The sequence below is a fragment of the Ornithodoros turicata genome, chromosome 5 (assembly GCF_037126465.1).
Source record: "Ornithodoros turicata isolate Travis chromosome 5, ASM3712646v1, whole genome shotgun sequence".
Taxonomy (NCBI): Eukaryota; Metazoa; Arthropoda; class Arachnida; order Ixodida; family Argasidae; genus Ornithodoros; species Ornithodoros turicata.
Genome location: NC_088205.1, coordinates 68982069 through 69004037, shown reverse-complemented (window position 1 = coordinate 69004037; position 21969 = coordinate 68982069). Strand labels below are relative to the sequence as shown.

General features: G+C 44.8%; 3 protein-coding genes across 5 annotated transcripts; 2 read left to right on the top strand and 1 right to left on the bottom strand.

Annotated features, from left to right (window-relative positions):
* The first annotated feature begins 96 nt into the window (after positions 1 to 96).
* On the top strand, positions 97 to 6277 carry LOC135394658 (splicing factor YJU2-like). Its single transcript, XM_064625509.1, has 7 exons — positions 97 to 255; positions 341 to 441; positions 515 to 659; positions 781 to 915; positions 1491 to 1672; positions 1777 to 1912; positions 4051 to 6277. The coding sequence occupies exons 1-7, from the start codon at positions 232 to 234 to the stop codon at positions 4300 to 4302; spliced, it is 975 nt and encodes a 324-aa protein (XP_064481579.1). The 5' UTR covers positions 97 to 231; the 3' UTR covers positions 4303 to 6277.
* On the bottom strand, positions 4603 to 13403 carry LOC135394657 (N-acetylgalactosamine kinase-like). Of its 2 annotated transcripts, none has more exons than XM_064625507.1 (7): positions 13238 to 13403; positions 11711 to 12220; positions 11448 to 11557; positions 9773 to 9930; positions 9467 to 9691; positions 7793 to 8031; positions 4603 to 7717 (listed from the first exon to the last, which is right to left on the bottom strand). In XM_064625507.1, the coding sequence occupies exons 1-7, from the start codon at positions 13249 to 13251 to the stop codon at positions 7555 to 7557; spliced, it is 1419 nt and encodes a 472-aa protein (XP_064481577.1). In that variant the 5' UTR covers positions 13252 to 13403; the 3' UTR covers positions 4603 to 7554. The 2 variants fall into 2 exon arrangements, with proteins under 2 accessions (XP_064481577.1, XP_064481578.1); XM_064625508.1 differs by having other exon boundaries at positions 11711 to 12179.
* Positions 13282 to 19267, top strand: LOC135394656 (uncharacterized). 2 transcript variants are annotated; one of them, XM_064625506.1, is made up of 2 exons: positions 13282 to 13654; positions 15038 to 19267. In XM_064625506.1, the coding sequence occupies exon 2, from the start codon at positions 15045 to 15047 to the stop codon at positions 18879 to 18881; it is 3837 nt and encodes a 1278-aa protein (XP_064481576.1). In that variant the 5' UTR covers positions 13282 to 13654; positions 15038 to 15044; the 3' UTR covers positions 18882 to 19267. The 2 variants fall into 2 exon arrangements, with proteins under 2 accessions (XP_064481576.1, XP_064481575.1); XM_064625505.1 differs by having other exon boundaries at positions 15035 to 19267.
* Positions 19268 to 21969: the final 2702 nt, after the last annotated feature.

The window sequence follows — 21969 nt, the reverse complement described above, 5'->3', positions numbered from 1 at the left end:
GTACCACTGTACTGTTAAGAACCACTTAAAATATATATTCTTTTCTGTTGGCAAGAGTGAGCATTGGCAGAACATCGATATGGGGTACCAACCATGTGTCATCAACGCCTGTTTAGCCAAGCCAAGCCGTTCTAGAAAATCGCCGTTTGTGTTCTGTGGTTTTGTGACAACTGTTGTAAGCAAAAGAATACTTTCTGTAGTCGTGTGCATAGCTAAGCATAACACTGCGCAATGTCGGAGAGAAAAGTGCTGAACGTAAGTGACACATTTTAAGGCCTGATGACCCATGACAATCATCAGGTAGCTACCTCAACATGTAAGAGCATCTCACTCATTTCAGAAATATTATCCGCCTGATTTCGACCCTCGAAAAATCCCGAGGCTTCGACTTCCAAAGGACAGGCAGTACACAGTTCGTCTAATGGCACCGTGCAATATGCGGTAAAATTTTCAGCACCATAGCTACTGTAACAGGGCTGAACAGTCGTGATTTGATTGTCTTTCATTTGAACAGATGCACAACATGCGGTGAATACATTTACAAAGGGAAGAAGTTCAACTCGAGGAAAGAAACAGTACAAAACGAAGAGTACCTCGGCATCAAGATCTTTCGGTTTTACATAAAGTGCCCACGGTGTCTTGCTGAGATCACATTCAAGGTTTGACCCCATTGTAATCGTTTTTGTAAGTGTTCGTTTTAAGTTTACATGCTAATGAATGTGCTACATTACAATACGTCAGTGGAACACCGCATAACAGAAGATCTTGCTTGTCTTGCAGACTGATCCTGAAAATGCTGACTATATCGTGGAACATGGTGCAACCAGAAACTTCCAGGCTTTGAAGCTGGCAGAGGAGCAAGCCGAGCGAGAGGCGAAAGAAGAAGAGGAAGAAGAAAAGAACAATCCTATGAAGGTAGTAGAGACACGAATGGACCCCATGAACCCCATATTTTTCAGAATTTGTAAAAAAAAAAAAAAAAAAATATGGGCTGTGGAAGCTACATTCCTACGTGGGTACCCCTTCAGTTGCGGAAGTGGGTTGTGTAAATATGTCGTCTATCGCTTCTCTTTATTGGTTGTTCCGTCCATTTTCAAAAAGAAAGGAAAACAAAATTGAATTCACTATCTATATCTATATCTCCCAGATTTTTTGCTCAAAATATAGCACGCTGTTTCCACTTCCCTCCTTTTTTTATCTATGACATAACCCTATGCACTGACATACCCGGGGGGGGGGATACAATATACATCTGGGGTATTGCCAATGCAATACCCCAAAATGGTACCTTTGGTAGTGCATTTGGGAGAGGTAAACGAGAGAGAAATCCTCCTCTCTCATGTGAAGTCCCCGTAGAACACCTCCCAAAATATTTTTCTAGCTGCGCCGCTGACCCATGTATATTGTATGCTAATTTTGACAACATATGCTATGTCAGTGTATAGTCCCATGTCTCGTGAGTTACATTATGCAGCTCGTATGCTTCACAGTTGTTGGAAAAAAGAACCGAGATGTCCAAGCAAGAAATGGACCTTATTGAAGCTCTGGAAGATTTGAAGGACCTCAACCGGAGGCAGGCAAACGTCAACTTTGATGCTATGCTCGAGAAATATGGAGAGGATAAGGTGACCATGCTTCAGAGGCAGGAAGAAGAGGATGAAGAATTTGTCAGGTATACAGTGTGTCAGTTTTCTCTCCATCTGCAGCAACAACGGCTACATGACCCTAATATCTAAACAGAAGCGAATTAATTTCATTGCTATCGTTTCACAAAAGATCAGTATTTGGAAAAGGTGAAGAAGGAATTGTGAAACGAATCAAGGATGAAGACGACGATGCAAGTGACGAGGAGGTATCCAAAAAGCCAAGGTGGGCTGCACCATTTGAAAAGCCAACAGACATATTGATATCGGTACGTTAATTTAATACTCTCGATGCATTATGCAAGTAGGTCAGGCTGTGTGCACAGCTCCCCAGTTTCCCTCTTTCCCCTATTACCCGTGGAGTGACCGTGTTGGTCCCTCTCACAAAAAAAAAGGGGGGGGGGGGCAACATTTCAACGTGAGGTGCATGTGGCTACTGCTGTGGACCATTGCCCTTACTTCGTTATTGCTGCCTTGTGAGTGGACAGACACTTTGTCACATGGTTTTTCTCAAGTTCCCTCTCTCCTGTGCAGAGTCATGGCGGTATACTGAAATACTTAAGCAGCATTAATCTGTGATTCTGATTAGAGTGGCACGATTTAGTACGTATAGATTTAGAGGCGCCCAGTCTCAGTTTTAGCTGTACAGTCACCGACGCATTTTCCGGACACGCTTCTGTGTCTGTTCCACTGTGAATTAACATGAGAAAACTCGTATGGCAAATCTTTGTGAGTCTACCTTTTTTGAAGCTATATATATATATATATATAGTGATAGGTGTTGTCAGGATTGCCATGACAAGTCGGAAAATGCCTTTACAACGTTAATGTGGTCCCCCCCCCCCTTTTTTTAAATCATTACCTACAGACTGCTATGCAATAATTCGGTACGTGCCTGTTTGCCTTCTTGTTTACGCCCGATGTGTGCCCTGTATCTCCGTAAACACATTGCCCTGAAATGGTGTTGAAGTGTGTGAACCTGCTCGAATAGGTCAAAGAGTTTGAAGGTTCATCGTACCATTGAACCTGAAGAACCTTGACCTTTGCAGTTCAAAAAATGTTCAATGTGTTTCCGTCTCGCTATCGTGAACAGCACCGGTAAGGACGGAGCCTCGGTCATCTTTGAGCAAGTATTTCCCAGCATAGAACAAGAAAATAGGACAGTCTGGATTCCATCTTATCGGGGGACAAGAAAGGCCTTTGCTTTCAGGTTCTCTCTTTTGTCAGGTCAGAGAGAGGGTGTTGTTTGGGGACACGTGCAAACAACGATTCTACAATGGGCACCATGACGTCATAAGCTGTATCGTGTTATTTTTCATTTTGCCTTGTATCCCACCAACTTCTGTTAGAGCCCTACAGGTCTTAACGGTATGCCTGAAATACATAAATAGGTGTTCGGGACAGATCCAGTGGTTCAACCTGCCTACTAGTAACCGTGCTGTTTCTCTGAGGGCATTCTGACATTTTGTCGACTTCAAATCGTGCACACCACTGCATGTATGAGTAAGCCCCGACTACGCATTTTTTGTGGCAATTAATTTGTTGTAATTGCTTGTTGATTCGATATTAATATAACTCGCTTTATGGACAGTTTTGGCAAAGCGTCCATTTTAATCGGGCACGACCGTATATTAACCTACATTGTTCACATTCCAAAACCCACTAGCTTGACCCATTTGAAGTGGAACAGTTGAGCACACGCATGTTAGTTACAGCAGACTACCAAGAAGATTAGCCACACACACTGCATCACAACAACTGCTGAAGCTGCTTGATGTAGTATCATGATTCGAGATACACTGCTTGTTGTGGCTCTCTCCGGTTGTGGGAGACGTGTGCTCAGAATCATCATGCATACGAAGCATACGAAAAATTGAGCTGTTCCTCAGAGAAGTTTTCCAAAACACGGAATGTAAGAATAGATTGGTTCTATGGAGAGTTGGATAGTGCTTGCGTGGTTGTTCTAAAAAATTGCAGTCTGAAAAATCGGTCAGCAACTGTATTTGAGCATAGAGCTTCGTGTTTGAGGGTTGGTTAGACCCAGTAAAACCAGTTTTTATTCCTCGGTTTGCATCGTCACTTTGAGTTCAGCCAGGAAAACCGAGAGAGCCTAACAAAGTGCAAACGTGGGAACTTATACAGGCTCGAATGAACACTAATCACGGACTCTGCTTCTTGCCACATTTTTTGTTCCTTTTTCACTTGGCGTCGCTCATGATCTCAGTTGTCTCGCGACGTAAACACCCAATTATTATTATTATTATTTTTCACTTGGAGATCTACTCTTTCACATGATATCAGATTATTTTACCCTGTTTTACAGCTTTACAAAAGCACCAGGGTCTGCGTGTGTGCAACAAGTTTGTCCTATGCTCTACCGCAAAATCTGACGAACCTTCTCTTCCAGGGTTCCCCAGCTACAGTGAAGCAAGAACCAGGTGTTCCTTCAACACCTGTGGGAACTGCCTCAAAGAAAAAACTGTCTTCAAAGTCGTTACTTGCAGGGCTAGTAAAGGTTAAGCCTGCAGCGACGGTAAAGCCAGAGGAACCCTGCCCCGCTACATCTAATAGTGTACGCAGTGATGCGATAACCAAGGTGGAGTCTACAAGTAGTCTCAGTCTTTTGTGCTCTTACTCTGGGAGTGATGACAGTGAATGAAATCCTGAGAAAATCTTGCATAGTTGTGTATATAATTTTTAGAATGCCTCGTTATCAGAAGAAGTGTTATCTTTCTGTAACAGTACTATAGCACATTTACCTTGCCCCATGTAGGTTAAACCATTCATAAACCAAGGCCAAAAATGCTCATGTATTTTTTTTAGGTTAATTCCTGCCAAATGTGCTAGCTGTTAGGAAATTGATAAGGAGAAATACAAATATGTCTCTCTCCACAACACATTTTTCGGGACAGCCAACGAATAAAATAGTGGAATGAAGCTGAGAGCAAAGAAACAGAAGTAAACATGTACACTGAATTTTTATTTTTGGAACCTCATTTGAAAGATAATTTCAAAGACGTCACAAAACCAAAAAGGGTGGACTAGTAAGAAACTCTTCGCACGTCATGCTCTGGCTGACAGAGTAGGAAGTCTTTACTGAATTTGTAGACACGTATGCCATTTTTAATGATCTTGTGGGAATCCCTGAAAAGTTCACTTTCATATGCACAATATGGGACAAGGAAACATTCCAGAACCAAAGAAGACCATTCATATGCCCACAGAGAAAGACTTAGTTTTCCAATCTGCAACTTTGCTTTCGTTCCTGGTTTGTTAATTTGATCTCTGTAGTGCTTCCCATAGCTCGCTCTTGCTTTTCATAAAACTTGTTGTCAAACAGATTTTTTGTTCCTACTGGGGCTGTTTTAGCATGGAAGGTTTTAGTGGTACGACAGGAGCTGCCATCGTGTAGTGAGGGTAGGTACTGAATTTGTTCGCAGACTTTTTGCTCAGTCAGAAACTAAGCTGAAGGTAGGTGCCTTGAAGGTCGTACTCAAGCAATGGAGCATCTCCTGTCTCACATTTGGACTGAGTGCATGCTAATGGTGCTAGAACACTTCGATATCTGCTCGAGATCAGTTGGAATGTTCCTTTTCATGCTATTGCACCACCAGTTTTCAAATGCACTCACAAAATCATGCAGACATTAATTAACACTAAAGACTTAATTTATCTGCTGAAATGTTATTCACTGACAAAAACTGACTGCAGTCAAACAGACATCCAGCAGGGGTCATATCACGCAAAAGTTTTCATTCTTGCATCGGTTCAAGCTATATAATGATAGTCAGCAGAACAGTGTCAAGTGATCCCTTACGAACTTCAACAAGAATGTGGTGCGTTGGACAGAAAGAGGAGACAAACCGCCAAATGGGAGGTCTCTTTGTTAAATCTGAACTAGAGCCCTGCACGGGCCTGACCTGGCCTGCCGGGCTTCTTATTGGCTGTGCGCTCCGGGCCTGGTCCGGGCTTCTTATTGGCTGTGTGCTCCAGGCCGACAAAATACGCCGCACTGTGGGCCGTACCTGGGCCGATAAGCATGTTTCTGAGGGTCTGGCTCGGCTGGGTCACAGACCTAATTTCACACAATGCAGGACTATTCATTTATATCATCGCGTGCCTGTGTCATTCATGTACATATACTTGCATATCTTTCACGATCACATTCGCAAAGCTTGGTAAGAGGGGTAGGGATTGGGAGGAGTTTGTTAACAACATCCTCTACCTCCACAAAAACTTGTAGTGTAACGATAATGATCATAGTTGACTCCAGACAAAGAACCCCACTAAAGGAAGACACTAACACGTGCAGACTAACGCATGACAATGTAACATGTAACTGGTACTGCACATTCACCTGACCGTGTTTCATTGCATTGTACAGTGGTGGACAAAATTCTACAGAACAATCCCTGACGCATTCTTTCGACTCAGAATAGCAGCAAATGGGACCGTACGGACTTACAGACATGTGCCTAGGTAACCCAGTTACCTGCTTGCAACTCCGTATGGTCCAGTTTGCTGCTAGTGTTCCGTAAACTTTTGTACAGCACTGTCCACTTGAATTGCAAGGCTGAGAGATTTTCGAATTATGTACTCTGGGATGAAAATAAAAATTGTGCAGTACAGCTGCAGTTTGCATAGTTTTTGTTTTTTCCCCAGCACGCTGATATTAAGCTCTCCCTCCAGTGGGGCTCGCTGACAAGAGGGACGGACTATATCAACGTGACACGTGTTAAGTGTGAAAGCACCAGCACCATTCATTCAATACAATTTATATGTGCAAATTATTTTTGGAAGAATTAAGAGTCCATGTTTCACATGCACGGAACTCTTCATGCTCACTGTTTATATCGTACTTTCTTTGACTGCTATGGAGAGATCAAGAGGGTAAAGTAATACACAGTCCAGCTTGCTTGTTGAGACGTCAAGAATAATAATAACGAAAGAATGAAGACCCTTCTTCCCTTCAGACCTGAAGAATGGCATGCTCTGCCCGAAAGCTTACGTATTAAATAGTTACTCTGACTTCGTGGTTCATTCTTCCTTTATCATTTTTCTTGACGACTGCTATGGAGTCTCATTAACCAAATACTTACTGTAATGCTCCGTGAGGATACCCTACCATCCTTTCTGTAGAATACAGCATAAGCTACACTGAGATCATCTACATGGACTCGTGCTAGCCCAAATGGGTTTGATTACACACGTATAGGCCTTTGCGTTCCAACGCTTGACCCAGTAAAATCGTTTTTACCCCTATTTGCACCACTGTCAGTCTGGGTAAAACCCAAAAAGCCCCGAATACAAATTTGAAAAATGCAAATTAAGCCACCAATATGGGGGCATCGGAGAATGCTAAGCACTATTCATTTCAATTTCAGTTCAGAAGTGTTGATCATGTTCATCTGAAATACAAGAAGCACCTTCACCTGAAAATTTGTTTCTTGTCCACCTTGTGTCACCCAATTTTACCCTGTTTTACAGCTCGCGAAATAAAACCCAACCTTTTTGCCACCCGATAAAAAAAAAGAAAAAAAAAACATTAAGGGCCAACACATAAAGTGCCTGTTACTTCAGAGTCATGTCAGAGTTGTACTGAAATCTTATGTTTCTTTTACACAAATCCTCACTGTGTAGGAATTGCTCCCTGATCCTTCTAAAATCTGCAGTAAAAGTACCCTCTAGATATTACTAAAGACTGCCTTTTCATACCATTCCTAGTGGGATGTCTTGTATACAGAATTTCGGCTGTGCACTCTGCAATTGTTGCTGAAGGCTCACTGATGTGTATGTAATGCCCCAAGATATAAGTTCAAGAACAAACGTGTATAATAAAAATGATCACACATTATATGACTCGACATGGAATGCCCTTTAAAAGTATGAGATAGCATTAGAGCCCTCGAGACTAGGGAAGAATCACCGCTGCCCCTTCGCCGGGCTGAGTCACAAAAATTAGGGAGTCCAAAGCATCGTGTATCCCTCTATCTCTGTAGAACTCCTGTTTCACTTGGTCCAGAAACGCGGGTACTTTTTCCGAAGGCACCAACGTGACGGTACATCCTCCCCACCTGAAAATAGTGCGTAAGAGTAACGTGCACGCCAATTAGTTGTCGCAGCACTCTCATCCACGAACGTATTCTTACCCTGCGCCTGTCAGCCTTGACCCCAAGGCACCAGCCCTCAGAGACGTTTGAACCAAGAGGTCTAGATCAGGGTGGCTGCATTCGTAGAGGTCTCGGCAGCTGTTGTGGCTTTCGTTCATGAGCTTGCCCAGTGAGGTCAGGATCTCATTTTCTGACAGGGTTTCTGTCCTGTCACAAACATCCTTGAACTGCCAGACACGGTTTGCTTCACTGTATACGTGCAACGCTCGCTGGTATAGCTGCAAGTTAATTCAGTTGATTGCTTTAGCCTTGGCAGATGTATTTTCAGTTTGAAGTAAATATAAACAAAATACAGAAGCCGACACTGAAGATTTTTGTTTAAGTTTAATTTGTACAAGCTTTCGCGTGGACCTCCACGCGAAAGCTTGTACAAATTAAACTTAAACAAAAATCTTCAGTGTCAGCTTCTGTATTTTGTTTATGTGATCTACAGGACTTGACTCCCCTCTTCGTATATGCTTTTGAAGTAAATAGCAAGCAACAATTTCACTAACTAGACTATCACAGCACTAGGTAGAATTTAAGCAGACGTATGTTGTGATGTGGCAGTAGTTTAACCCATTGTGTCATAGCGGACTGTGTAGTATGGCAAGCGACTCACGTGGCAGCCAATAGCTTCGAATCACAACAAGTTTTTTTTCTTTTTTTTTTTCTTTATGGAAGAATGTAACATTGCTAGGGGTGTGCGAATATTCGAGTTCTCGAATTCGAATCGAACATCACACGCTCGAACTATTCGATTCGTGAATCGAATATCCAATATTCGATTTTTCGAATATTCGACTATTCCACGAATATGAACGACACAACCCGAAAGTAGGCTTCACCTGATGCTTCCGTGCATGAGGTGATGCCTGCTTTACGAAATTGCCCTTGCTGCAGGACCAACACAGGCGAGACGGTGTTTAGTTTAAGATAACGGTATCCAAACTTAGTTTTGTAGACATCATCTGTGGAAGGGGTGGCGCCCCTCCCACGTGCAGTTTAGCGGTGCAGACGGGAGACAATTGATTTGATGTTTGTGAGGTTGCCTTTAAAAAGTTAGGACTCTTGAATAATGACTACAGCCCACAAACAAGAACGGTGTTTTAAAGATGTCCTTTATGTCTAAAATTTCAGCAGTGCAACTTCCTCAGGTGAGAGCAAAGACACTAAACGGTGTTCATGGCAAAGCTGAGGCAGGATGCCAATTCGTTTGTTTCACAAATGGCCAGTGGTCATCTGAAACAACTACAGCCTCATCCGTATAACATGCTACTGCCTGACATAAAATTTTGAAATGAAGGTAACCACTCTAGTAAGTGTATGCTCACCTGAAAAGCAGGAAGCACTCTGATGTAAAATTAAAGAGTAGGGGCTTTAAACAGAAGAATTGCATGTCTCTCTTGTGTGACAGTTAATGCGAGAAAAATTACACTAAAGCCATGGGCCACAAAATGGAAACTTTTAGTGCGAAAGTCACATATTGTAAATTTTGCACGAATATTCGATTCGGTATTCAGAATTTTTCCCCCCGTTCGATTCGATATTCGACTTAAAATATTCGGATTCGCACACCCCTAAACATTGCACTAAGGGGAGTACTTTACTACCACAACGTCCATCCATGATTTGAGAAAGTTGTTTAGGCTATAGATTACTGTCACATCTTGCCTTAAACTCTTGAAGATGCTTTGTGTTCTTTCCAAGCACCAACGCTTCAAACTCTGCATCATTCATTTGAAGTAGTTGGCACAACTCTGATCTCTTATAGGGCTCTGGATGCAGCACGTTCTGTACCAAGGCCACCATTTCTTCCAAAGGTGTCTTTAGCATTGCCTGAACATCGGCTAGTTGAAGCTTTTTCTCGTAATTGAGGCCTTGAGACTTGGCAATTAGCTGGATGGAAAAGGAGAGAAAAGCATTTTACAGTATAAAGAAAGCATTCTCAAACCATAAAAGCTTCATTCGATGGGTTACCTTAGCTGCAAGGTGGCACTCGACAACACGAGTGTTGAAGTGGGAGGTAGCAGCTTTGTTCATTTCGACGCAGCTATTGGCTACAACGAAGGTTGCCCCACTTGGTAAGGGAACGTTGGTTGTTTTTAGGGGGTTGAACTGGATTAGCTTTGCGCTTCCTGTAACGTATCAACTTAAAATTAGAGCACCAGTGTTGCATTGAAGAATGATACAAAACTTGGAATTAATGGACCAGCAGTCCACCATCTCCCTCAGAAGTGGGGCCCTTCTATACCACACATGACACTTTGTCCACTACAGACTGAGAGGAAACATGCATGGGCTCAGCCAACACCACCTACTAGATGATAACGACCATGTCATAATCAGGAACCCCTATGAGAAGCTCATCCGCAGGATCGCTAGGGGGCGCTACTCATCGGCCCGTGAGGTCTACATCATGATTGGACAATTGAAGTTGGAACACGCAGAAGCAGACGACAGCAACATCTCCTATGGACACTCCTATGAAAACGCGTAGTAGAATGATGATGATAATCAACTTTTCAAGAAAACATTTCCTGTGGGACGTGCACCGCGTGTACAAAAATACTAAGGTGAGCTGAAATACAAAGTATTACAGAAATTAAGGAAGCAATAACCGGGTCGATGAGTAGCGCCACCGCTACCCTCCAAATGCGGCACTTGGGAAGGGTTCCTATGACATGGTCGTTATAATCTAGTAGTTCGTGTAGGTCATGGCCTAGATACAGAAAGCCTGCTTAATGCCTCCTGTCACTGCTCATGGACTACCTGGACGGTCCGCTGCCGCTGATGTTTTCAAAATTCAGCCTGTCTGTGGCTACTGGTGGCTGTTCGTGCAGCTCGTAGTGGCTTGTCTCCATAGCTACGGCTGCAGTCATGATTGACAGAGTCCCAATGACTATAGCTGTCTTCGATACGCGAAAAAAGTGCAAGAGACAGTGCAAAGGAGTGCAAACGAAGTGCACGACAGGTGCTGCTGTCGTGCAAAGTACGCTGAGCCCTTTCGAATAGAAAAGTGTAAGCCTCAGATAGTTTCTCACAGACGTCTGCACTGCATCGCAATTTTCTGAGTGATTATTGTCTATAAATTGACTCAAGGAGTAAAAACAGGCCCATCTCAACAAACATTTATCGACAGTATGCTCCATATCGGTGACAAAACATCGCCAAAAACGACAGTACTTCATGTCGTCTGCTCCACGTTGCATGGACGTCGGAGACGGTGCAGCATTTTCGTGAACCCGTGCTGCACTACAGCTGCACTTTTTCCAATTGAGTAATAAAGTGTAACGCAAAGGCTGCACCACCACTGAATCGAATGCAGGAACTTGCACAGTTTGCACTAGTTCAAAAAAGTGCAGCCCCAATCGAAGACAGCATATGTCACGTCTTTCGAGTGATCAGGTCTTGTTTACCTAGATATGGCAGGGGTGTAGCAGGGGTGGTTTAGGGCATTCAACCCCCCCCCCCCATATCGGTAGGAAATTTGGGAGAGGGAAACAAGGGCAGAATCCTCCTTCCCCATTTAAAGTCCCCATAGAAACCTCCCTCCCCCCCCCCCCCAAAAAAAAAATCTGGCTAGCACACTACTAGATGGGGTTGGATACAGACAACATTACACTGCCCCGTGAAGATGGCAAATTCTACCAACCTTGCTCAGCCAAAAATGCAATAGCCTGATCCATGCCTCCCCCTTGAGTGCCAATGTATCGTTCGTTTTTTGCGCACAGCGTAGCCAGCCTCATCTTGCTCATTCTGGTGCTAGAGGGATTTCAGGAGAAAAAGCATAAAGTACGACACTACAAAAGTGAGCCAAACTGCTTCTAGCATTACAATCTCTGTCGAGAACACAGCAACTCTCATCCACACTGTGCGGTAGTTTTATCTGCGCTGCATTGAACATGTCACACTTACCCTTGTAACCAAAGTGTAGCCAAAGCAGCAACACATACGACTGCACTGGAGCTCGAAAGCCCAGCAGACGGAGGCACAGTGCCATGCGCCACCACATCCATCCCAGTCACTCGACTCGGCCTATCACCAGCCTCCTCATCTTCTACGACTCCTTTGACGCCGCAAAGAAAATAGTGATACCACTGCGGTGCAATGTCGTCGATTTTCAACAAGTCCATCTTCTCAGAGTGACTGGGGTAACGTCCGTCTTCAACGTTGACAAGGTTTAACGTGTTGGAGCCATTTGGGGCACAGGCCACAACGATGTTCTGCTGCAGGGCCATTGGAAGAACAGCATAGCCGCAGTAGTCTACGTGTTCCCCAATCAAGTTCACCCTTCCAGGGGCATGAGTGAAGAAAAGTGGGTCCTGTCCATAAGCCTTGCGGAAAGCTGAACGAGCTGCGGAAATTCGGCTCTCATATTTGCTCTCTGCAGAAGGAAGTTGAACTTCAGGAGGGAAGTCAGATACGCTGCAGACAAGAAAAAAAAAGTTCTGCTGAACAAACGTACAGCTTACATAGCATGGCCAAAACCACACCCTCCATTTGAATTGGCGGATACTGCAGTTACTAACGCGTAGTCGCAATTTTCCCTATTTTTGTGAATTTTTATATCCCTATCGGACCAGACTCTCCACTACGAATTGCTCAATTTTTTTAGGTAAGACAACTGACAGTGCACTCTTTAAAAGATAGCGCACCTACTTTTTTTTTGCTTTTAAACAGGGTTTCTGTTTCTTTAAACTTAGCCATGCATCCATGACAGTGTCTGAGGTGCTCAGCCAATCTGCTGTAACCCACAAGCCTGAGGATTCTGGTGCTCCTTTATCCTTAAGTTGAGACATCTAGATCTCCGCAAGCTTGTTTTCGTGTTTGACTTGACGTTGTCAGTTTTTCTTTATTAACTTTTAAGTCATTCATCAACATCTATGTCAGATTTCGTGGCAAGTTTTTTCTCAAACGATAGGATGCCTGGAGGATTTAAAGAATTCTCCTGCAGAATTAGCCAATCCGAGTAGAGGGTGGTTGTTAGTCCAGTGGTTCGTGTTGTCTCTGCACTTAAGTTTTACCGCTTTTATATGTTCACAACATATCAATTGAGGACTGGAGAATGGGGCAATGGCTGATAACGTAACGTGTTATAACGCACGTTGTGATGTCTCCTGGACGGGAGATGAAACGTCTGTTTCAGTAAATGGTTAGCTTGTTATGAGAAGTCGGTGTAATTTCTTTTCTAGATCATTATGTCTAGTCCCGGCTTTCGGAATATCTTTGCGTTTATGTGCATGCCATACACTACAGACACACGATGAATTGTTGTAGAATGTGATCTTTCACTACAGGCCAGCACATCACGCGATCACGCTCAAAAGCCATCATAAAAAAGCGAACACGTAAACTGGCAACCTACGGTGTGCATCTACACGCTAATGTTTCAGTGGGCGTTGCGATGTGTTTAACTAAATAACATCAGGAAAAAGTGCTCACTGCGGCTCTCCCATATCTGTGCAGTTCAAGTGCTTCTTCGGAGTCAAATACCAGCAACTGAATCTGAATGTTGACGCCCTGACACCACAAACAGGAGCAGCAGGCGCTTTCCACGTGATACGGTGATATTCCCGCCCGGAAGTCACTTAGGGACAGGAAAACACGATCTGGCGTTACTGCGTTGCTCGGCGACGTTCCTCCATGGTTGTGGGTTGTGGATTCTGAACAGGGCTGTCTCACGACAACTATTCCGAAACTATAGAGCTGGCAACGTGGGAAAATCAAGTCAAGTGACTAAGTGGTCAAAGTCCAAGCGGTCCAGTCTAAGTTCGATCAAGTTGCTTTCGTGTATTCACCACGCATGGTGCCTAGTAAACTTGTCGCTGTACACATATGATTACTATTTACACAAGTCAGGTGAGATCACAATGTTTGAAGTACTTTGCTTTGCCACCTTGTTTTGCACATGCACGTGCATGGACTGGTGCAAGTGTGGTGTAGTGTAGCTTACGGCTTTAAAAAGTTCGTGAACCCGTTCACAAGTGAAATAATACATGGAAGAGAAAGAGCCTTGCATACGGAATTTTAAAAAAAAAATCAGTATCACGTATCACGGAAAACTGTGCTATAACTTTTCTTGTGCGCATTTGCGTAGTTAGGCAGACACTACACGAAGCAAATGGTGAAGAGGTCTCATATAAAGTGACTGTAGGCCTTGCAAAGAACCAGTGGCTAGCGTGAGGGGGGCCGTAGGGGCGGTCACCCCGAGCCCAAGATTTTTTTTGGGCGCAAATTGACAGAGACAAAAGAAAGTTGGAAATAAAAACAGTCAAGCTGTTTATCAATTAAGAATAATCTCAACTTTTTAACGTTGGGCGCTGTTGGAACGATTTTCTAGGCGCCCCAAAGTGAAGCTAACTGAAGCGCAAAGTCCATGAATTGGGGGGTCTGCTGGATTGGAGGGAGGCGGTTCTGATGCATTCCTGTTACGTGTCTTGTTTGGGGGCACGATACTTGCTTAGCCCCCAGGCGCTGGGAATCCACACGGGACGTGAACCCACCTCGGGGTCTGGGCCCTCGCCTAGTTCATGAGGGCAGCCACAGCGCCTGGTTTTAGACAGCAGCATGTCTTAAGCAGCCAGGTGCACGGTCACTCTCTCATCATCTTTGAACATTGAGAGCAGATGGAGGCTATGTGATGTTAGTAGGCTATCGAGGAGACTTTTTAGTCATCAGTCATATTCTGTTCTTGGGTGTAGCAAAGGGAGTCCTAATAAAGGCTCATAAAGTGGATCAAGTGCTGTCCCTTATCCCCAGGTCAAAAGCTGTGAGAAGCCTGTATAGGCTTGTGCTGTGCCTACGGGCCAGCCCATCCCATGTCATTCCCTACCTTGCCTCCAAGGTTTCGCTGCTCAGCACAATGTTAATTTTTCAGAGCGTTTGTTTTTTTCAGTTGGATTGGAACTACTTTTTGGATTGGAAACTGGTTTTTAACTGTAGGACCCCCATCTGTATATTCACTATGTATTTTTCTTTGATCAACAGTGAACTCTATTTGATTGATTGGTCGATTGATTTCGCAGTGATAAAACATTATTCATCAACAATATCTCATATATTTAATTTTATTTATTTTGATTAATTAAATTAATAATGCTTAATTAATTTAATTAAATTATTTCTTAACATTCATAAAAATATCTTACGTGGCAGGCAGCACTGTGAACTAAGCAGGGTTTCGGGCAGTCCTAAATGACAGTTGCTTGATCCTTTAATGTGTTCTTTCTCTGCCCACAGCAGCTGATAGATGTCTGCTGCCAGCGAACGTGGCCGGGGTCGCGGCTGTGGCCGCGGCAGACATAGGGCGGCACACACCTCTGGTCAGCAACGCTCTTCCGGGGATGATGCAACATCACTTCAGCACCAGCAAATCGGGCCAGGACGACGGAGGAGACGGGCGCACGGAGGCCGAGCTCAAAACCAACCTAGTATTCCTTCTGCTTCCAATACCACATTGCTCTTCAGCTATCAACGTGGTCAGCAAGAAGATGGCCCTGCACCGTCCATCCTAGATGCCACAGTTGAACAGACTCAAGTGCAAGGATCGGCCTGCCGAAGCCGGGGCCCTCTTCATCGAAATCAAGAAGAGGATATCGAAGGAAATGGAGGTTCAGGAACAAGTAAGAGGGATACCTCTGCAGGTGCCATACCAAAAACCGTTCGCTCACGGGGATTGGAAGTATCAACTTTGGGACAAGACACTTTGGAGCCCGGAAGACTGAATAACACTGAACGAACAACTCTCCTTCTGCCTACCTATGAGCAACTAATTCTCCGTAGTGCAGACTCTGATGGCACAGGTATGCACAGCAGGTCATTGAGAGCATTTAATGAACATTTGAGGTCGTGCCTCACTGGAGCAACATCCATTGGTTTCTTCTGCTTGAAAGAGCGGAGGTTCGTACCAGGTCGTGGCCTTGGCTGGGCACTAGAACCGCAGCCGCAGGTCTCCAGTGGGAGAGTAATACTCTTAAAAGACACCGAAAAGAGGCAGATCTATTACGGGGAAGTGGTCAGGCACAACAAGGAAGTGCTCGCTGTTTTGTATAATTCTGAGCTTGCCACGAACTGTGCCAGTAAGTTGGAGATTGCAGATGCTGGGATGAGTGCTTCTTTTTTCTGGGCATTAACCACAGCCCTTAGCGAGCAGCCCGTGAGAGCACACTTCGATATTTTGAGTGGGTATACAGCTGCTGTTCCGGCATCTTCAATATTTTTGCACCAGATACCACTCCGCTTTGAAAGCCTCGGACATTCGGGACGTCACTGGCCAGACGACGTAAGTACACTGGACGAACGGCAGTACGGTGCTCTTCGTTCTGCCATTACGAACGCCATAACCACGGTGCATGCACCGCCTGGAAGTGGAGGGACTCGTCTTGCATCCTGCATTGTGAGAATGCTTTTGGACAACTCACGTGTCTGGTACGGAAAAAAGCAGCCGGCATTGATTGTCACAGAAGACGTCTCTCCCTTCAATGCTTGCGTCCCTGACTCGCAAGTCTTCACGCTTGGTAAACATCTCGTTGTGGTTCAGCATCCTAAGTCCTTAGGGGAAACCGCAACGGCTACTCCCGATGTTGTTCATGCGAAACGTCAACTTGACGAAGCTCTTGCAAGAGTTGTCAACATTGCGTCTGTCCTTATGGCCCCGGAACTTCGCGTCCTGCATCAAGATGAATTGAAGGACTTCACAAGATCATTTTCTCACAAGTTGGGGCAAGAGAGAAATTATGTACGGGAGTGGCTCTTTTATGGGACGAATCCTGAAGAAGTCGAGCGTGTTGCTAATGCTGAAGCAATGAATTATGATGCAGTGTGTAAACGCTACTGGGACATTTTGAAACATGATGAAAACTCCAACAGGAAGTTTGGGAAACGGGTGGTCCAAGGCAGAATGGAGTTGCAGCGAGGGCAGCAAGGGCACTTCCTGCAGAATGTGTACATGAAAAACATTTACCTATGGAAGAGGCTTCCCAACACTCAAAGCGAGTGTCTTCCTGATTTGGCGCACGTCAAGGATATCTACTCCCTCGACATTAGAGACAAGTGGATTCTGTACAACTTGTGGGTATCACGTTTCAGAAGTTCTAACCATCGTCAACTGTGCATGGCACAAGAGCAAGTCACCCGCGAAAGTCAAGTGTACAACAGGCTTTCAAAAGAATCCACGACAACTCAAGTTGTTGGCAAGCCAGTTGTTGTGGTAAGCCCCCATGCTGCTGTAGAGCACAGATTTTTACTACAGGCACTCTGCCCACGGATTCTGATGGTACTTGGAGCCCAACGGGTTGGAGACTTTCTGCTCCCAGGTATCATGTTTCCTAGCATCGAGCAAGTAGTGCTTATTGGAAACAACTTTGATGCAGCACAAGTGAATGGCCCTTTGTGGCACCGGGTTCATCATAGCGGTGGTACTACTGGGCACTATGAGCTGAACATGCAGTATGTATTGCCACAGAACATCTGCACAGTATTAAGTGCATGCACTGGTGAAAGCATGGTATCACGCATTTCTACGGATCTGTCTTTAAGGGGTGTGAAAGAGCCCATAAGGTTCTTCAACATAAAGCAAAGGGACATGGCCTTGTTAATGCTCGTTCGGCTTGCAGCTCACTTTGTAAGTCATGGATATGGAAACGGTAGTCTTGCCGTTTTAACCCTGGACTCCGACGGAGACACACTACATCGTTTGCAGTCAGTTCTGGATGCTAAAGGAGTCAACATTAAGGCCACTTCCATCCATTCATGGTACCCACGTTGCACTGTGATAAGCGTTATCTATGCTAGTGCAAAGTCTAGTGGAAAAATGTTTGCTGCTGCAATAAGTCGTAGTCTGTGCGCCGTTTATGCCTTCGGTGATGTCCCTCCTGAGGACGAAGAGTTCCAGAACATTGTGAACGCATCAAGGCACATCTCACTGGGTCCCCTGACCTTAGAATGCATCAGGCACCCAGGGAAGCCTGTCTTTATATCAAGCCCTCGAGACTTTACGACAAAGTTCAGCGACAACGGCAGCTGCAGAGAACGATGCGGCAAAACGCTACATTGTGGTCACACCTGCTCTGGTGGATGCCACACGGGAGCACACATTCAGCGGTGCGAAGAACAAGTTAGTGTCACCCTCTCTTGCGGACACTCAGGAATGGCGTGCTGCAGCGATGCAGCATTGTACGCTGCTGCCGACCCCTTGCTGCATCTAAATAGGAGCCTACGCCTTCCTCCATGTAATGTAATGGTTCGAGCGACGCTTCCAAACTGTGAACACCATGCAGAGTTCCCCTGCTTTTCAAAGGACAGGGATCGCTTGACTTACCAGTGCATGGAGCGTGTGTCCACTCTAAGCTGCGGGCATTCAGCTTCCATCCTCTGTCACGAGCAGAAAAGATTTTTGTGTCAGCAGCGTGTTACCCAGACACTCCCTTGTGGCCATCGTGTTACCAGAACTTGTTGCGATACATCCATGTGTACCCTGGAGGTAGAGAAAGAACTTCCCTGTGGCCACACCGTGGTGCTTGAGTGCTGGATGGCAACTTCCAACTATTGGAAATCAAAGTCCTGTAACGTAAGAGTGCGCACTAAGCTTCCAGACTGTGAACACCACGTGGAGTTTCCTTGCTCGTCCGTATCAACTGATCGCCTGAATTACCAGTGCAGAGAACTTGGCGCCACACTTGACTGCGGCCACAAGGCAGAGGTTGTTTGCTGCATGAGAAAGAAGTTTCCGTGCCAACAAATTGTGGAGAAACGTATGCCCTGTGGGCATTTAGTTCGTCGGGCGTGCTCTTCGTGCGATTTGCCTTGCAAGGAACGTGTTGAGAGAACGCTTGCTTGCGGTCACCAATTGTGGATGGATTGTGGTGCAGAGTTGAGAAGCGCCTCGTGCAGTGTGGTTGTGGTGAAACAGCTAGAATGCGGCCATTCTGTTTCTAGGAGGTGCTCAGACAACAGCAGTTGCCAGATGCGGTGTTCTAATATTATTGCTAAGTGCAGACACAGGTGCTCATTGCCCTGTGCACACAATCAGGGTAATCCACTAAGGCACGAATGCAAGAAATGTGCAGACAAGTGTCTCATATCGTGATTTGGCAGTACGGGGAGTGTCTTATGATGGCAGTACCTCTTCCGTTTGCCTTCAGTTCTAGATGAGTAATAGATGGAAGCCACCGAGAACAGGTGTTAAGAGTGCCTTCTGTAATTATTTTTGCACTTGATTTGAAATTGATTTTGCCGTTTTAATATGTTTATTTTTATGCTTGATGAAAACAAACTTTTTGAAGCAAAAGTGAAACTTTGCATGCAGAACCTTGTGTCGAGTTTGCATGTACAGTGAGTCTGCATGTAAAAACCTGTATCACTGCTTTCACGTTGCAAATAGATATGCTACATGTCATGCAGGCCTGGGATTGAAGCATTGTACACATTTGGAGCAGTAAATGGGTGTAGTTAAATGTGGCAAGGAGAAACGGACATTTGCGTTCTCATTCCAATCTACTTGGATATCCGTGTGAAATTCTATATTGAAAACAAGTATTGTCTAGGCTGGACCATGCCATATGTGCACCAGTTTGGCGCAAAAAGGTGCGAATCCTTGTCATGAACGTACGCAAACAAAATATCAGCATATCTCATGTGCAAGGAAATGTGTTTGTGATTTCTGTGCGAATCTCCCACTCTCTATAGCGAAAGCACGCTTATGGGGAAGCTACAGAAATGGCAACTAAGTCTGCCTTTCCAATGCTATTTCCTCACGTTTATTGGCTCAATCTGTTTTCTGGAGACTGCAGCGGTGCCAGCTCCCCAAACAAGCACTGTTGTCATTTTTCCGTACTTCTAAGTATATTGCAAAAGAAGTCCGCAAATCAAAAATTAAATCTGTAAAATTCATTTCGCGAGCCCCTAATTTTCGCAAATTTTACGGGCACACCACATTTCAAGCAAGAGTTAACTCTTGCCACGGTACCTCTGAAAAAGCCCGTAAAGTTGGTGAGGAAGGAAGAGCGGAGAAGTGGGAGAGGGCGTTGAAAGACGAGTCACGTGGGGTGGGCTGATAGCGGCAGTTTTTAGTGATAGTTGTCGAAACACTATCAATCATACTATCGATGGCAGATGGTTGAGACGGCCACTCGTTTGAATATTGATATGTAGTTTCAACTCTCAATAGTAAAGGAGCAGTCTAGAGGCCCACAACTTTTTTCTGTTTTTGGTCAGTATGGAATGTTAGGCGGCCGAAAACAGTTTTCCCACAATTAGTGCAACCGTAGCTAAATTGGGACGCCTGCAATAGCTCCCCGAACCTCCCGTGCGCGAAACACCCTCCTTCGCCTTCACGATAGGCACGTGATGAGCGCCACCACACACGTCACTATGTGACGCAAGCAGGGTGTCGAACCGCAAAAAATACGGGTACGGTTCGGGTTCGCGTTGTTTTGATTTCGTTCCGGATCGGTTCCGGTTCGGTCACGCCAAGAATCGAACCGGTTCGCAAACCGGTTTGCAGCCCCGAACCGGTTCGCGAACCGGTTCAACGCTTCCGTTTTATATGTTCCATAAAACTGCTTTTGTCAGGACATGCGTGGCTAATAGCTTACTGTTGTTGTCTGCATTGACGTCTCTAGCGGTGAGGTAGCCCTTTAGCGAGAGAAATGAGGAATGGATGAACACTTATTGCAAATAGAGTCCACGCTGTTGAAGCGGTGTAGTCCTGCTACTTTCTGTTCCCAAAATCTTTTTTTCACACGCACAGTGCCAGCAAGATACACTTAAAGGAAGCCTAATAAGATGGACAGCGTAACATAGACGACAGTACTAGCCGGCACACTGCCTTCGCAACGTGAATCGATCTGAAACCGTACTGAAGCATGTCGAAAATAAGCCTGCCAGCCTTACTCTGTCCGAGCTCACAGCAGTGTACTAGTTAATCCACAACACAAAGGCAATATGTCACGACACAACTGCACTACCAATAAGCAGAACCACGTTTACTTTTCAAGCCACGACCAATCAAACAGGCACCGTTCTGCGTACGCTCCTTCTCCACTTCTCATGTTTCTGACTTGTTTAATTTGTACTGCTCACGTGTAAAGGGAAATCTTGGGCGCTTATTTGATCGCATATTCGTCCTCTAGAGCTACATAACTGGCCTACTCCATTCCTGTTTCATTCGTCCGCGTGGCACCTCTTCTCTGAAGAGTAGATGCCGCACCGCGTGCGTGGGGCGCTAGCCGCGGCGCTCACAAGGACAACTGCGCTTCAACATGTTAAAAAGACGCTGAAAGTATACTTACTATACGTCGTCGTCTCACTGCTAGGTGAAAATTTATGAAATCCATGATATAGGCACGTGATGATGATACACTCTAAATTGTTTTACACCTTAAAGGGTGTAAATCAAAATGTTCATGGTGCACACCTTTTAAGGTGTATTTTAACACCCTCATGGCAATTGGGGTGTACAGGGTGTAATGCCGAATGAAACTGTTGGGTTTCTGGCAATATGCTGGTAACTGTGTTTTCACAATTACCAGCATATTGCGTATAATCACATTGAGGTCCATATATGTATGCACATCAAGGTGATTAAATATGTGTGTAAACATGCACAGCCGACATACAGACAATCATGTATGGCGTGGCAGCTGTGCATGGCAGTGAAGCATGACAGCTGTATATAGCTTTTCGTGAAACTGTAGACCTTCTCATGAGCAGGCACCTCCCCCCTATGCGTGTTCATTACTTAGAACGCTGCATTTATTCGCTTCTTCAAGGCTTTACAGTGTTGTACCCACAAATATCTAACCCTTGTAAAATGCATTACGTTGTTCATTATTCGCGACTCATCAGGATGTTTGGTCCTTTCCTATCTGTATGGTTGTACGCGTTTCGAAGGGAAACACCAGCATTTTAAAGATATTGCTAGAAAAAATTGACATTTTAAGAACATAACACTTTCATTAGCAAGAAGGCATCAATTTTATCAAATGCATGTGTGGTCGCAGCCCTTCATGAGAAATGCCACATCTACTGATGGTTCCAAGGAGATACTACTTCAACATGCCCCAGAAGCAATTCAGAGTTACATTCATGACCGTGATATTCACGCAGAATCTATAGTCTATGTGAAAAGTGCAGTTGATAATGATAACACATTTGCTGTTGGCTTGCCAAAGAAT

Bases quoted from the DNA above. Each gene is read 5' to 3' on its own strand.
- LOC135394658 (XM_064625509.1), top strand. From the start codon at position 232: ATGTCGGAGAGAAAAGTGCTGAAC. The intron at 916-1,490 runs GTAGTAGAGACA...TATGCTTCACAG, and splicing joins AAAAGAACAATCCTATGAAG to TTGTTGGAAAAAAGAACCGA. The intron at 1,913-4,050 runs GTACGTTAATTT...CTTCTCTTCCAG, and splicing joins CAACAGACATATTGATATCG to GGTTCCCCAGCTACAGTGAA.
- LOC135394657 (XM_064625507.1), bottom strand. The intron at 9,931-11,447 runs GTTGGTAGAATT...GATACGTTACAG, and splicing joins TGCATTTTTGGCTGAGCAAG to GAAGCGCAAAGCTAATCCAG. The intron at 8,032-9,466 runs GCAAGATGTGAC...ATTAACTTGCAG, and splicing joins AGCATCTTCAAGAGTTTAAG to CTATACCAGCGAGCGTTGCA.
- LOC135394656 (XM_064625506.1), top strand. From the start codon at position 15,045: ATGTCTGCTGCCAGCGAACGTGGCCGGGGTCGCGGCTGTGGCCGCGGC.